Raw genomic sequence first — 15,582 nt, 5'->3', positions numbered from 1 at the left:
AGGCCTGGCGGTCTACTTCAGCAGTTAGAGATTCCAGAATGGAAGTGGGACAGCATTGCGATGGATTTCGTAACTCATTTACCTCGCACGGTCAGGAATCATGATTCTGTATGGGTAATTGTGGATCGACTGACGAAGAGTGCTCATTTCCTAGCAGTCAATCTGAAGATGTCAATGACAAACCTAGCTAAGCTTTATATCAAAGAAATTGTTCGTCTACATGGAGTCCCGTCTAGCATTGTTTCAGACCGAGACACACGGTTTACTTCTCGGTTTTTGCGATCGTTACAAAGTGAGCTCGGTAGCAAGCTCTACATGAGTTCGGCTTATCATCCTCAGACAGACGGCCAGTCCGAGAGAACCATTCAGACGCTTGAAGACTTATTGAGGACGTGTGTCCTAGATCACATGGGCGTCTGGGATGAAGTCTTGCCTTTAGTAGAGTTCACATACAACAACAGTTTTCAAGCCAGTATAGGAATGGCTCCTTTCGAGGCTCTGTACGGGAGAAGATGCCGAACGCCCTTGTGTTGGTTTCAGGAAGGGGAAAAGGTGTTAACAGGACCAGAGCTCATTCAGCAGACGACTGAGAAGGTGAAGTTAATTCAAGAGAGGCTGAAGACGTCTAGGAGTCGACAGAAATCCTACGCTGACAAGAGGAGAAGACCCTTGGAGTTCGATGCAGAAGATCATGTTTTCCTTAGATTGCATCCGACCACTGGAGTTGGGAGAGCTATTCGACCCAAAAAGTTGTCTCCCAAGTTCATCGGACCCTATCAGATCTTGAGGAAGATTGGACCAGTTGCTTACGAGTTGTCTTTGCCGCCTCAGTTATCAAACTTGCATCCAGTCTTTCACGTTTCTCAACTCCGAAAATACGTATCCGACCCTTCTCACGTATTGGAGTTAGAAGATATTCGTCTTCGTCAAGACCGTACATTAGAAATGCAGCCGGTACGCATTGAAGATAGCAACACCAAGTACTACAAGAGGAAAGCAATCAGATTGGTGAAAGTCGTCTGGGACGAGAAGACGGGCGACTCTACTTGGGAAGTGGAAGGTGCTATGAAAGATTTATATCCCCATCTGTTCGAGACTCCGTCCTAATTTTCGAGGACGAAAATTTTTTGTTGTTGGGGAGAATGTAAGGACCTAGTATTTTATTTTTATTTTTAATATTATTTTAGAAGGGGTGGGGGGAAGCAATTAGGAAGTCACGGGTTTTGTTTTTTTTGGAAGTGGGGAGCAAAGAACGCCCGTGAATTCCCTCTTGTGTTTGGCACCATGCAAGCTTGGAAGATAAAAGGAGTTGAAGGGTTCTGCACTGGGAGAGTTTCTGCACTGGAAGGGGAAGAATCCTTGCTACCTTGCTGCCATTTTTGTAAGAGAAGGAGAAGTTCAAAGCTTGGTGGAATTGCTTGGAACTGCAAGTTTTGGAAGAGTTAGACTCAAAGAATTCACAAAGGAAGTCTTCAAGAGGTAAGGGGTGCTAGATTTTTGTTTTGATTAGTTAACCTTACTGTTTTTGTAGAAATCTAAAAGCTTTAGAGTTAAAAATGGAGGTTTTCTGGTTTTCTAGAAAACCTGCGATTCTGCAGAATCTGCAGAATCGCGTTCGTCCAATTTGGTTTCAAATTGGACGTTCGTCCAAAACTAGACAAATTGAACGTTCGTTCAAGTTGATTTGAACGTTCGTTTTCTTTAGCCTGACGAGCGTTCGCTCATGCGTTGCTCATGCGTTCATCCATTGTAGCTTGGTTTGGACGAGCGTTGACGAGCGGGAGATTTATAGTGGAAAGGTGTAATTGTGTACGTCTGTGAACGTTCGCCATTTTCCAGGTAAGGGAAGCTTATCTGATTTAATTCATGTTGAGTGCTTCGTTTGAACGTTCGTTAATTACTGTATGAATATATTGCATGATGTGCTGTGATTGGAGCTGCATGAACGTTCGTTGTTTACTGAGTGAAAATGAATATGACTAAGTTTACGTTTGTTGTATGAAATACATGAGACTTGGATGATATGAACTATATGAAGATTGTAAATTGTACCATGACTTGAACGAATGGAATTTATGAAACTGTATGATGAGAAATGAACTGGAATGTAAATGAATTGAAAAAGAGTTTCCCTTCATATTGAATGTTCGTATTGAACGGTCTTTGACCGTTCGGTTTCCCTTTTTAATAGTCAAAAATGGGATTCGTTCATTTGGAATGACCCAGGGTCTAGGACGAGCGTACTCTTGTCCTACTGCTCTGTTGAGCGTTCGGCCAAACTTTGTTATATCTTATATGTTTGAAATAGTTCATTTCCGTTCGTAAAATCTATTATTTAAGGTTATTAACGTTCGGTCTCAGACTGAAGGTTCGTCCAAATATTGCCTGATATGAGCGTTCGTCTTTTCGTGTGCTCGGCTTAAATGTGAGCGTTCGTCCAAATTGGGGTTCGGTCTTACACCGAACGATCGTCCAAAATGGCGCTCGGTCCTTAATTGAACGTTCGTCCAAAATGGCGCTCGGTTCTGAACTGAGCGTTCGCTATAGTTGGTGCTCGGTCTCAAATTGAACGTCCGTCTTAAATATGCTCGGTTTTTGAACAGAGCGTTCGTCCTAATAGTGCTCGGTTTTGAATTGAGCGTTCGTCCGAATAGTGCTCGGTATCATTTTGAGTGCTCGTACTATTTTCCACAAATAGCGTTCGTCCAATAAACAGTACCATACTTGGCCTTTTCCGTAGTTAACTGTAACTCTGCCGTTCGTTCTTTTGTACAACGAGCGTCTTTCGATCTCGCTTTTAGCGTTCGTTCTTTGATCCGACGAGCGTATTTTGGTCTCGTGGATAGCGTTCGTCCTCGGTCTTGGAACGTTCGGTAATTCATGATATTGATGAACAGTAAATGATGAATAGTGCATGATGAATAGTAAATGCGAAAGAATATATATATGAGATGAATGGAAAGTTATGATTTTTCAAAGAGCGTTCCTAGGAGGAACGACTCAGAATTTGAGTATTGAGATTTGTAAAGTATGAATGTGGTAAGCTTAGCCGGTTGTTCATCCTGATGTTCCGTGAGTACTCGTCCTCACGTAGAGGGGGTATGTCATGTGTGGGAACGACAGGAGGTCCTAGTCCTGGTGATTATTTGGACAGATAGGACTAACCTCGGGTGGCAGCTGATGAGAGTTCCAGTTACTACATCACCCGGGTGCACGAACACCGAAGCTACACAGAGTTCATACAGTCCGGACAGTCAGTCGTGTTGAGTTTTATTTAATGAGTACGTTGAAGTGGGTTGTTATGTAATGAATGTGTATGTTGAGATATGCATGTATGTTGAATTGTTTACCTGAAATTGTATGTTGATGCATGAGTTAAATTACGTAAGCTTACCCTTTCGTTTTCCTTGTGTTGTCCATTGTATTTGTACGTCCGTCTTGTCATTGCAATGATCATCCGTGTGGATGTGAGCAGAGGGAGATGAGCATTTGGAAGATGCGTTAAACGAAGAGAACTTGGTTGATGCCGAAGTGAAGATCGAGCAGTGAGACCGCTCGACCAGCATTGTATTTTTGTTGAACTGAGTGGTCGTTCGACCATCTCTTGTTTTCTTTTAAGATTATTTCGACCGTTCGGTAATTGTTCTGTGTAAACCGTTCGGTCAGGTTTTTATTTGTGCGTTCGACTTCAGATCGTGATTCGTGTTGTAAGGAGTACGGCTTGGCTTTTGTTTTTAGTGAAAGACTGTACTGAATTATTATTAAATGTGATTTTTCTGAATCTATAGTGCTGACTGTATTTTTGGGATGTCACACTTCCCCTCCCCCTAAACATATTATTTAATTTTTCATTTTCATTCTCTTGTCTTTTTCACTTTCATTTCTTACTCTTTCGTATTTTTATTCAAATACTACGTCAAAATATTTAATAGAGAACATTTTTATAATAGACAACGTTTTCCAGCAGTTGTTTATTAAACCGATGTCTATTAATATGTAGCGTTTCTAAGAAAAGATTATCTAATATTTTATAGATAAAACTTACAAACAAAAACGCTTTTTTTTTAATATATATTCTTAAAAAAAACGACGTTTTCTAAAAAAAATCATGTGTAAACTTTTTTAACACAATATTTTTATTTCCATTTATAGATTAAAATAATAATGAAAATTTACGATTCAACCTTAAACTCATTTTTTAATGTAGTAGACGATAGTGGAGCATGTTAAATTACGTGTTTTAGAATCCTAGGAATTCGTAATCCGCAATTTGGTTTATATTTCATTGTTGTTATAATAAAACAATATCAAGTACAAACTTAGAAAGATTTTAAGTGATCACATATAATTATTACTTATAAAGAACCGTAGCAATGATATAATAATTAGGATGATGATAATGTTGTAGCTGTTATTGATAAAGAAATAATTAAATTCGCACGGTATATTCAAGGTCCACTATCTTGATATACTATAATCGTTTTTTATACTACGTAAAAATTATCTAGATATTATTCATTATCATTATTTAAAGGAAAAAAATGACAATGAATAATGAAACACAATATATATATATATATATATATATATATATATATATATATATATATAGTTTTAAAAAAATAATGTTAACAAAGTTAACATTGGTCCTTTAAAAAGAAATCGTAAACTTTAATTTAAGATCAAAATTTTATTTACTAAAAAAATCCAACTTTAGTCACAACTGTAGAGAAAATATAAACATTGTTCACACATTATATCCATTAAAAGGTTAACTAATAATATCAACCCAGGAATTTATGCTCAACTTTGACTGTGAACTGTACATATAGATTGCTTAAAACTAAAACAATAAAAGTTGAAAATTATGGTATTGATACTAAAGCGATAAATCAAGTACTCATTATTACAGGTCAAAAAGCTAAAACAAAAAAGAATGAAAATTATTGTTGAAAATTATTTATAAGTTCCTTCCTCTTGAACAAATATGCAACCTCATTAATGGATTCATTTTCCATGACTTTCCAAATTAAATTTGAAGTTAACAAGAAACTAGAATAAACAAACACAACAACGCTTGAATCTTCTCTTCTTCATGGGATGTATATACACAACATTTAACGGAACATAGTCTCTTATATTTTATCTATATATAAATTTATGTACATTTCTTGTTTTATGGAAACTTTGTTTGTACCTTAATAATATTATCATCTTTCTTCTATTTCTTCAATTGCAAGTAATTATTTTTAAAATTGGTGGTTTGATTTTACAAAGCTTTCGCAAAAACATGGTACGATTGTCTAACAACCTTGCCCGCTCCAAAATGTTATCCTTTGGTCGGAGTAACATCTTTGTAAGTATCATAATTAAGACAACTGAGAAAAATTCCTTTCAATTTCTATAGCAAGTTCAGAGGAAAAGACACTGATATTTCTCAAATTTTCATTTTACAAAAAGCCTTTCAACAGATGTATCATAAGATGACAATTAAGATAAATTATATTGAAAATAGGGTTATATCTCTTAAAACGTGGAGTAAAACAAGGTTTTAGATATCTAGCACGGTAGAGTGGTAAATAAAACATATAACAATCGCGGCCGGTTGCCGCCAATTGAGAAAGAATAATCGCAACAGTTACAACTTTTAAAGCATTTGTTGGACTGAAATATGGTTGTCATGAAACATTTATGGTCAAACAATGATAATTTAAAATTAATGTACGGAGCAAGTCTCCAAATACGAACAATAATATATACTATCATTCTTATTATTGTCAATCTACATATTTTTTTTACTCATGTAGGGACACTTACATGAACATTTCTTTTTACATGTATTGTGTTCTTCTTCATCGTGTATTTATGCTAGAACAATAATAATTCATTCACTGTCGTCTCTCACGTAGAAAAGAAAAGAAAAACTGAAGTTTGAATATTCTCCTTTTTTTTCTTCTTTAAATGTTTATTTAGAGAAAGTCAAATTCACTCATATATATTATTGTGCCGCTTATGATTTGGGTTCAATTGACTCACACCGTACCTGAAAAATAATAGAGATCTTTTCTGTTACGAATATTCAACATTCTAAAACAAAAATTGGTTTAGGACGGAGGATTTTATTACCAATGATAAACGTATTAAATGTCATAAATATTATCATTAGCATCGTAACAATTTAAGGGTAAAATTAATGATTTTAATGCTGGCTGTCATCATAGATAATAAAGAATCATAAGCATAGCCATGTTCCGGCTTAGATGTTTTGAAATTGAAAATAGAGGTAGTTTAGAATGATGTTGTTATTAATTAGTAAAAGGAAGTGACAGCGCATGATGAAGGGAAAGATTAGTGTGGGTTTAAAAATAATTTGACAGCAACTTGTGCATTTATGTTGAGGAAGAAATTTGAAGACATTTTTAGAAAGAACGTGTGGGAGGAAGTTGATGCTCAAATTCCAAGGTTGTTGAGTTCTACTATTGTAGTAGTATTTTAGATAGGAGAGGTGAGGGATTAATTGTCTGAAATAAACCAAAGCAAAGGCAACAATCTTTGTTTCTGTAAAGTTCAAGGCCACTTCATCTTTATCAACAGTGAGTGACTGTCTGGCAGTTGGGCCGGATCAGCTTCTGCTTTTGTAATCTTTGTATTTTTTTTTAATCTTTTTTTAATTTTTATATTTTTATTTGTGATGTTTATTTGGGGTTTCAAAAGGGTAGGCCAAGCTGTGACGAAAGAGGGTAAGTTGGAACAGGTCACCCACAATCCTTAAATTATATTTTATTATCATTCTTTGTTTAGAAAGGAAGAAAAAACCAAAGGTGACAGGTGTTTTTAAATTTTAACAATAGATTAACTGTGATGTGATAGAAAATAGTAATAATACAAATATCCGTAAAAATTGAAAGAGAAGAATAATTGGAATTATGGTATGGGTTGTTGTAAAAGTAAAAATGATTGTTGTGGAAATTAAATTGGTGAGATATATTTTCGTTATCCAAATACGAACGTTGGAGATTTTGCATTAATTTAGAAAATGAAAGTAAATGTTTGGTCCATAAAGGCAAAAGGGGTAAGGTGAGGAGGTTTGACGCGAGAAAGGGCTTAAACAAAGGGCAACCCTCCCAGATAACATTCCACACACTCTACTACATAAGACGCGCACTCGCAACAGGGGAAGCAACACACCACTGCAACCTCATCATTTCAAGGCCAACAAAGCACAAAAACAAAAAAGGAAAGCAGAAAAGAAAAAGAGAAACCAGAGAGAGAGAGAGAGAGAGAGAAAAAGGGGATAACAGAGAGAAAATTTTGAAGGAAGAAGAAGGGTTTGTTTGTGTTTAGAGTTTGGACAGGATGCAGAGTGAGCAACAGAGCAACAACAACAACCAGTTGGTAGTGCAGAATTCGGGGAGTCTGAGCTTCAGCAGCCATTTGTCGAAGGAAGATGAAGAGATGTCCAGGTCTGCTCTTTCCACCTTCAGGGCCAAGGAGGAAGAGATTGAAAGGAAGAAGATGGAGGTCAGAGAAAAGGTTCAGCTTCAGTTGGGTCGCGTTGAGGAAGAAACCAAACGTCTTGCCACCATTCGTGAGGTATCTCACCTTCTCACACCCTCTCTTTTCCAAATTAACTACCTTTTTCTCTCAATTTTCAGTTTTACTTAACTGGGTAACCTTCTTTTACTTTGCTTTCTTCGTTACTCATCTCAACCCCTTATCTCCTTCTTAAAAATCCTGCTTTTTTTTTTTTAATAATAGTAATAATTTGACCTAGCCAAGGTACAAAGAAATTATTGAGGACCTCAAACAGAGCAGTATTTGTGACCTTTTAACAACAATTTGCTACAGCCTTGCATGGGAGAATTATGTTTCTTTTTTCCATAAAAATAGGATTTTTAACGAGGTTGTGTTGGTTTATTTATCATGTAAACAAGACCTTGGTCGAAACAGCTTTGTTCATTTTCATATTTTTTGGTGATTTTTGTTATAAGTCGAGTTATGTTGTAACAAGGAGAACTACAGAGGCTTGGAGAACATGTAGAGCTCTTGAATATGCCCGATCTGTGGTTTTGTTCTCGACAAAGTGGATTTGCATCCCCAAAACGATGTCTTTCTTAATTTTCCGGTGTGTTTTTCTAGGAAAAGAATTCAAAATTTGAATTTTCTTGTTCCCTTGAAGATACTCTTGTCAGATAGCCGTGTCGGGCTATGAGAAAATAGTTCATATATTTCCTTTCTACAATTTCTTTGGCCACTGTTTTCTTTGAGCAATATACCAATTTTTTTTTTAAAATACTTGAATTGAATAAACAAACTGACAACAATAATTCATGCTGAAAGTTGGTACACTTATTAGTTCGTTTATTGCTTCTGCAATTTAGTCATTTATGCGCAAATTGATGTGTAATTGAATAATCCCAAACTTTGTTTAATTTGGGGAATATCAGGAGCTGGAAGCCCTGGCAGATCCAATGAGGAAAGAAGTTGCACTTGTTCGAAAAAGGATCGATTCCGTAAACAAAGAATTAAAGCCACTGGGTCATGCCTGCCAGAAGAAGGTGAACTCAGTTAAATTTCTGAGAAACCACTAATACTGGTTGAATAATGTGCTACCAAGTGGCCAATTATACGAAGTGAAATTTGGTTGGGGACAGCATTGAAATCTGGTTTTTGATTTCTTTTTCAGGAGAAAGAATACAAAGACGCTCTCGAAGCTTTTAATGAAAAGAACAGGGAAAAAGTACAGCTAATCACCAAGTTAATGGAGGTCAGTGTGATGTTTTGTGAATGATTTGCATTTATAGATGATGATAATTTTGTTTATTGGAAGACATGAGACATAGATATTATTGTTGTTGTTGTTCAGTTGGTGAGTGAAAGTGAAAGATTGAGGATGAAGAAGCTGGAGGAGCTGAGCAAGAACGTAGATTCGATGCAATGATTTAGCGAAGTGCTGCTAATGACTCTGATTAGCCTTGTGTGGTATATTAAAGATGACATAGTATATTTTGATATGTATGGGGTGTTTTGTGGTTTGTAATTTTGTGGTGTTGATGTTTGTGTTAACTAGCATTTCATGGATAATCAATCAGCTAATTTAGGGAGGGATATATTACCCTACAAACAGGCAGGCTTGTAACTAAATACTTGCATTTTCTTGTCATTTTTTACCCTTCTTCACTTCACTCTGCTTTCTTCTTTCCCTTAATTTAATTTATTCATGTAATTTGAATTCTTGTTCCAACAAAGACATGCTGTGTTTTCATATTATTATTAGTCCAATAATCATTTTCCATTGTCTTAGGAGCAATATTTTCCAATGGAATTGCTTTGCAGATGCTATGCCATGTTTTAATGCAAGTTACAGCGACTCCATAACCTTCACCATTTATGCTTCAAACGTCTTCTCGTTTTGATATATTTAAGGATTTTGGTTTTCTTTCAAACCATAGCTATCATGATGAATCAGTGTGATTAACACACCCAGCTTAAGTCACAAACATGGTTCGGAGTAGTTCTTGATTCACAATTGAATTTTGTATATAAAGAATAAGGTTAAATATATTTGCATTTCTTGAACTTTGTTGACGAAATTGAAATTTGTTTTTAATTTAAATTTTAATACATTTTAATTTATAATATAGAAAATGAATAAATATATAACATTTTAGAATGATATTTAAATTGAAATATGTTGAATGATATAAACAGATAAAGATGAGTTTCAAGTTTATCTACAAAAATTTACTCAAAATATATTTAATCCTAAATAATATAATTCAATATAATAGATTGACTTTATACTTAAAAAATAACAGTAAGAAAAAAAAATGGGAGTCGTATACTGATTGTAAAGATTGGGAGAGTATATGGAAATAGTATTAGCCGCCGGTAAGACATGGCCGACTTCTTGCGTTTTACTTTAAAAAAATGGGGACTCACGCGCTGTGGCGCAGTTGCGAAGCACGCGCATTTTTTGTGTCAAGAGCATCCTAGGAAAAAGTGTGGTTGTGATGTGTGTGGGTATGGAAATTCATAAAATTGAAGAGCTTACGAAGAGAAAGAGAAATTGACGAAAAAGGAGATGATATTCCAATTCAAACACTTGCTATTAATATAAAATTTATTCCTACTTTATCAAAAGTGTCTATTTATAATAAAAAAATGTGTAATTAAAATAAAATATTGAAGCATCCAAAACAAGAAAAACGGGTTGCGGATTGTATGTGTAATGTAATTAATGATTGATTTGAAATTATTAGGGCCCAATACTTTTTTTGTTAAGGGTTCCCTTAATGTTGTCATTTCTTGTGAGATAGAAAGTCTACCAAATAATGAAATTGAAACCTGAAATGCAAAACATCAACAATGTTCATTACCTTTCAAACCTTTCAAGAGTCATGCAACATCAATTCTTGACCCACTCTTTTCAAGCTGCCACAATTTTCTTTTCTTCTCAAGACAATTTCCAAATATTCTCGTGTAATTAAATTTTAAGTGTCTAATAAATTTTATATTTTTAATTGAATTTTCATTGAAAACTTTCGTTTCATACTTATAAATTCAATCCCTCCATGACTTTGAAATTTTGAAGTTGACACATAAGTTTTTCTTCTCCTATAAATGCAAACAATTGACCTTATCCAAAGACTGTGTTATAAACAGTGGTATTTGTTGATGGTGTCAGATACAACAAATTGCATTTAATGTGTAGGTGACACCAAAAAGAGTAGGCTATTACATTTTAAGGTATGGGCCTTACATGTTCCATTTACTTTTTGGCCCATTTCTCTAAGGCATGGGCTTTCCTTCCTCCAAAAGTATGAAACCCTAAAATTGTTTTTTTAAATTTTCTCTTTTCTGATTATTTCAGTGAAGATTAAATATTGGTTATGAGGCGATGACAACCCTTGTAAGAATAAGATTAAATATAATTTGGTTTTTCACATTTTTCATCAACTTTTCTTATAGTTATAATTTCAAATTAATAAATTTAATTCTCCAACATTTAAATATACGTGATTTTAGTAATCTTTTATATCTAACTTTAACACAAAGTTTAATGATAGTTTTATACTGTTATAAAAGTAATAAAGTGAATATAATCACTTATTTTAAAATTTATGGAAATTGAATTTTTATCAATTTTAAAAAATACACTGATCAATGTTTAACCAAAAAAATATATGAAGGGCAACCAGATATTTAATCGTATCAATGACAGAAGAAAGAAAATGCGTTGAAGATCTATCCCACTCTCAGTCACGTTCTTGTGGAGAAAATGCGACACCAGACAAATGGAATTTGAACAATTTTATTTTCTAAATTATGTATTTGAATTTATAATATAAGAATAGATTAAAATTAAAAGCTGTAAAGGAAAAACTGAAAAACAAAAAGTTGATGAATGTGGTGAAAGCATAGCATCAACTTTGAGGAGGATCCATTCAGCAGAACAAAAAAGGAGGATCCATGTTTAAAAATGACCCATCAAGAAAGACATCAGAGTAACTCTTTCATCAAATTTAAAGTAACTCTTTAATTTTAAGTATTTTTAATTGAGATTTCATAAGAAAAAAGGTTTTGTTTTTATTAAGTATTGCAAACGTTTTTGTATTTTTTCTAGGTTTGATTTTTAACCTGGACAGTATAATTGCTAATTTTTTTTCCTCCAACTAACTAACCGTTGAACTCAATCTTTTTTTTTATAATAGGTTTTAATTTGTTTATATAAAATGTTTTTTAATAGAATAGTTTTTAAGTTTCCCATTATAGTATTATCCATTTCTAATTCGAAAATATTAATTGTAAATCTGTAATTTAAATTAAATTTAAGTGAAAAGTAAAATTAATAAATACTTTATTATTGTTATCTTGAGCTCGAAAATTATTTTATTATTTATAATTATTTCATTGACAAATATTTAGAAAATTAATTTATGAATTATTTGATATTGTTAACTTTTTTTATATACTTTTGTTTGTCCGCATAGAAGTTATTTTATTTATGTATTTATTTTATTTTAAACTAATTTATCTTAAAAATGTGAATATGTTTCTATACTAATTTTTTTTACAATATTTAATTAATTAATCATTCAATAAATTATTAAAAAAATAACTTATACTTAAATTATTAAATTTTTTATATCATAATTTTTTTATATATTATTTTTTTATTTTTTATTTTTGTAATCTCATTTTAATAGTATAAAACTATTAAAATAAAATATTACATATAAAATGATAAAACCATTTGAAGATAACAAACCTATAAAAGATAAAATTTACACATTAGAATTATCTAATCCTCTGTATGTTTCACCTCATCTCTTACTGGAATGACTAAAAAGAATGTCTTCCTAAACTCACATCATTTAGATGAATCACAAAAAAATAATAATACATAGACAAACAATACACTAGCAAGGGTAAGTAAAGAAAATAACACATATTCAATATTCTTATCATTGAATATTTTTTATATTTTTAACATGTAAACATTAAAATAATAGTATATAATTAAAAAAGCTATATGTACATAAAAATTGGTTTAAGGATTTAAATAATTATATTTATGACAAAATAAATTACAATATTGTAGTTAATACTTCATTTCAAATGTTTAAATTATACATTTGTAATAAAAAAATCACACTTCTTAATATTAGAAAATTTATTTTATATTCTTTGAATTTGTTTTCTTACTATTTTCAAGTTGAAAATATAAAGCTTAAAACTCTATAATAAGACCAGAACAAAAGAAAAACTAACAAATTAATTGTTTTAAAATATATTATTTATATTATCAATATAAATTTAGAAATATATATTAGACGCATACTCACTAGATGAGTCTTTGTAATACACGTTACTTAGAGTCTGAATATGCATTGATCAAACACGTTTAACAATACATGTTATATGAGTTTATATACTGGTTAGATAATATTAACAATATATATTAGACGAGGTTTTCGATTTATTGATTAGATGAGTTTAATAATACACATCATATGAATATTTCAATATGAATATTTCAATACACTGATTATAAGAATATAACATACAAATTACACGAGTCTAACAATACACATTAGACGATACTGTCTATACAGTAATTCGATGAGGATAATAAAAATTATTAGATAAGTGATTTCATACGTTGATTAGACAGATATAACAAAAATTATTACACAAGTATAGGAATACATTGATTAGATTACTAGAGTAAAAACTATTAGACGAATCTAGCAATGCGCATTGGATGAGTTATTTCTATATGGATAAGACAATTATAATAATATGCATTAGACAAATCATTCCTTACACAATTTAAACGAGTTTATTAATACATATTATATGAGCACTAGTACAAACAGGCGAAAAGACAGCGGTTGTTTTTCATTATAGGCACCGGTTCTCGAACAGAGGCATATGCAGGCGAGGCAAAAAGTGTACTACTTTTGGCCTCGGGTTGAACCGAGGCATAAAGGGAGGCGATTTGACATCGGTTCATCTACAACCGAGGCCATATCTTCCACCCTACTGCCTCGGTTGTAGTCTGAACCGAGGCAGTAGAGGGCAGCACTTTCAGCCTCTCTTCTGTTTATAACCGAGATCATTTCACCCTACTGCCTCGGTTGTAGCCTGAACCGAGGTAGTAGAGGTATTTTTTTTCTTACACAGTACTTTCGGCCTCTGTTGTGGTCATAACCGAGATCATTCCACCCTACTGCCTCGGTTGTAGCCTGAACCGAGGCAGTAGAGGTTTTTTTTTTTTTTTGCGCAGTACTTTCGGCCTCTGTTGCGGTCATAACCGAGGCATATATTGCTTTTCTACCTCGGTTTTTACACTAACCGAGGCATATATTGCTGGTTTTTTTTTTAAAATGAGGTCTGTTTCTGCGACATTCCCAACAACAGAAACAAACCTGCATATAAATTTACTGCCAGAACAGTCGAGAATAATCCAGAAACGTATATTTTGAATGAAAATTATAATAAAACATAAGTACATTCAATCGAATCATAAATCAACTTCTTATAAGCATAAATCAATCAAATTATAATCATAAATCAAGTTTGAAGCATAAATAAAACTGAATGTACAATGTTAAACTAATAATAATGTAGAAAAACATCAAACAACTTAGAAACATAAACTTAGAACTTAGTATATCTTAATATCTAGTATATACTATTATATAAATGAATTACATATTTAGCCAGTGCTTTCCTCACAAGTTGAAGTGACTTCTCCGGAATTGGAGCAGTCCTATTGAATCTCTGCATAAAATACAATGATTTAACTTAGTGTATTTGAAATCTAAACTATAGGGAAAATAAAATTGAAACCTAAATAATACCGTTTCCCATCCACTGGTGTAATGTGCACGAATAATGGTCATGATCCAAAACATGACGTAGTAACCACATTCATATGACCCCGTTTGTATATTACACTACAATATATCATCATAATTATAAAATGTTAAGTAACATCAATTGAATGGAACCAAATGTAAATGAGTATGGACTAAAATACCAAACCTTATGGGCAACCCATGCAAGCTTTTTAGCTGTAGCAGTAGATCTCCCAGATAACATCATATGTGTTGCAAGGGAACTATTAAAAGCAATTCCTTTAGCATACATTTATATATAAAAAAAGTAGAAAAATTGAGATTCTTACCAATCTACTACATGTCTAAGAGGGCTGGGAGGAGACTTCTGCAATGAACAAAACCAGACAGTAGTGTTCTCCGGTATGGAGATCACAAATAGCTGCCAATGACACCTGAAATTGGTAATAACTTATGAATCATATACCAAAATTAATAAATGAATGTGTTGAAGTTAACAAACTTCACTTACCCATGTATATAAGGGAGAAAATATATCTCCTTCCCCATTCCAAAACAGGTGCTGATGTATGTCTGGATATCATCAAATTTATTTCTTTCATGAGTCATAGAGGGGTCAATGAACCCATATACATTGTTGAACCCCTTCTTGTTACTAACATCAGACATATACCTAAAATGAAGAAATAATATGATATAAGTAAGTTGATAAAATAGAATTGTATAAAAAAGTTTTCATAAACTTACATCATCCACAACTGAATGAGTGTAATATTAATTTCTTCTCTACCCGACGCAAGCTCCCTAACATCTTGATGATGCAAGTACAATGGGATCTGGGTTTCTCTTCCAAATGTAGTAGAATCCCAGTGTACATTCATCGGCACATCTGAAATGATTTTAGCAAGCTCGTCTAACGCACCAAGAGGGTCATCCTCAGATAAATGAGTCTTCTTCGGTGGAGGACTTCCCTCTTTACCTATCTGCTGTTAAATGCAAAAATGGTTATGTTATAATGTCAATTAGAAGTAAATATTAAAATTGAGAAGTATATAGTACTAGTGTTTACCGGGGGATTAGATACATCACCAACCAAATGTCTAGGCCAGGCGACAAAGGACTTAAATGCTTCTTCCACAGTGAAGAACTCATCTGTAGGCACAGGAAGAACGGCATCCGCTATGACAACTTCATCCACCGTGACCTTGACCTCATC

General features: G+C 33.1%; 1 protein-coding gene across 1 annotated transcript; it reads left to right on the top strand.

Annotated features, from left to right (window-relative positions):
* Nucleotides 1-7,065: 7,065 nt before the first annotated feature.
* Nucleotides 7,066-9,185, top strand: LOC108326918 (uncharacterized). Its single transcript, XM_017560530.2, has 4 exons — nucleotides 7,066-7,593; nucleotides 8,448-8,558; nucleotides 8,687-8,767; nucleotides 8,867-9,185. The coding sequence occupies exons 1-4, from the start codon at nucleotides 7,357-7,359 to the stop codon at nucleotides 8,939-8,941; spliced, it is 504 nt and encodes a 167-aa protein (XP_017416019.1). The 5' UTR covers nucleotides 7,066-7,356; the 3' UTR covers nucleotides 8,942-9,185.
* The last annotated feature ends 6,397 nt before the right edge of the window (nucleotides 9,186-15,582 follow it).

The sequence above is a fragment of the Vigna angularis genome, chromosome 2 (assembly GCF_016808095.1).
Source record: "Vigna angularis cultivar LongXiaoDou No.4 chromosome 2, ASM1680809v1, whole genome shotgun sequence".
Taxonomy (NCBI): domain Eukaryota; kingdom Viridiplantae; phylum Streptophyta; class Magnoliopsida; order Fabales; family Fabaceae; genus Vigna; species Vigna angularis.
The sequence above is the reverse complement of the archived record's forward strand: the minus strand, read 5'-3'. Positions and strand labels throughout refer to the sequence as shown.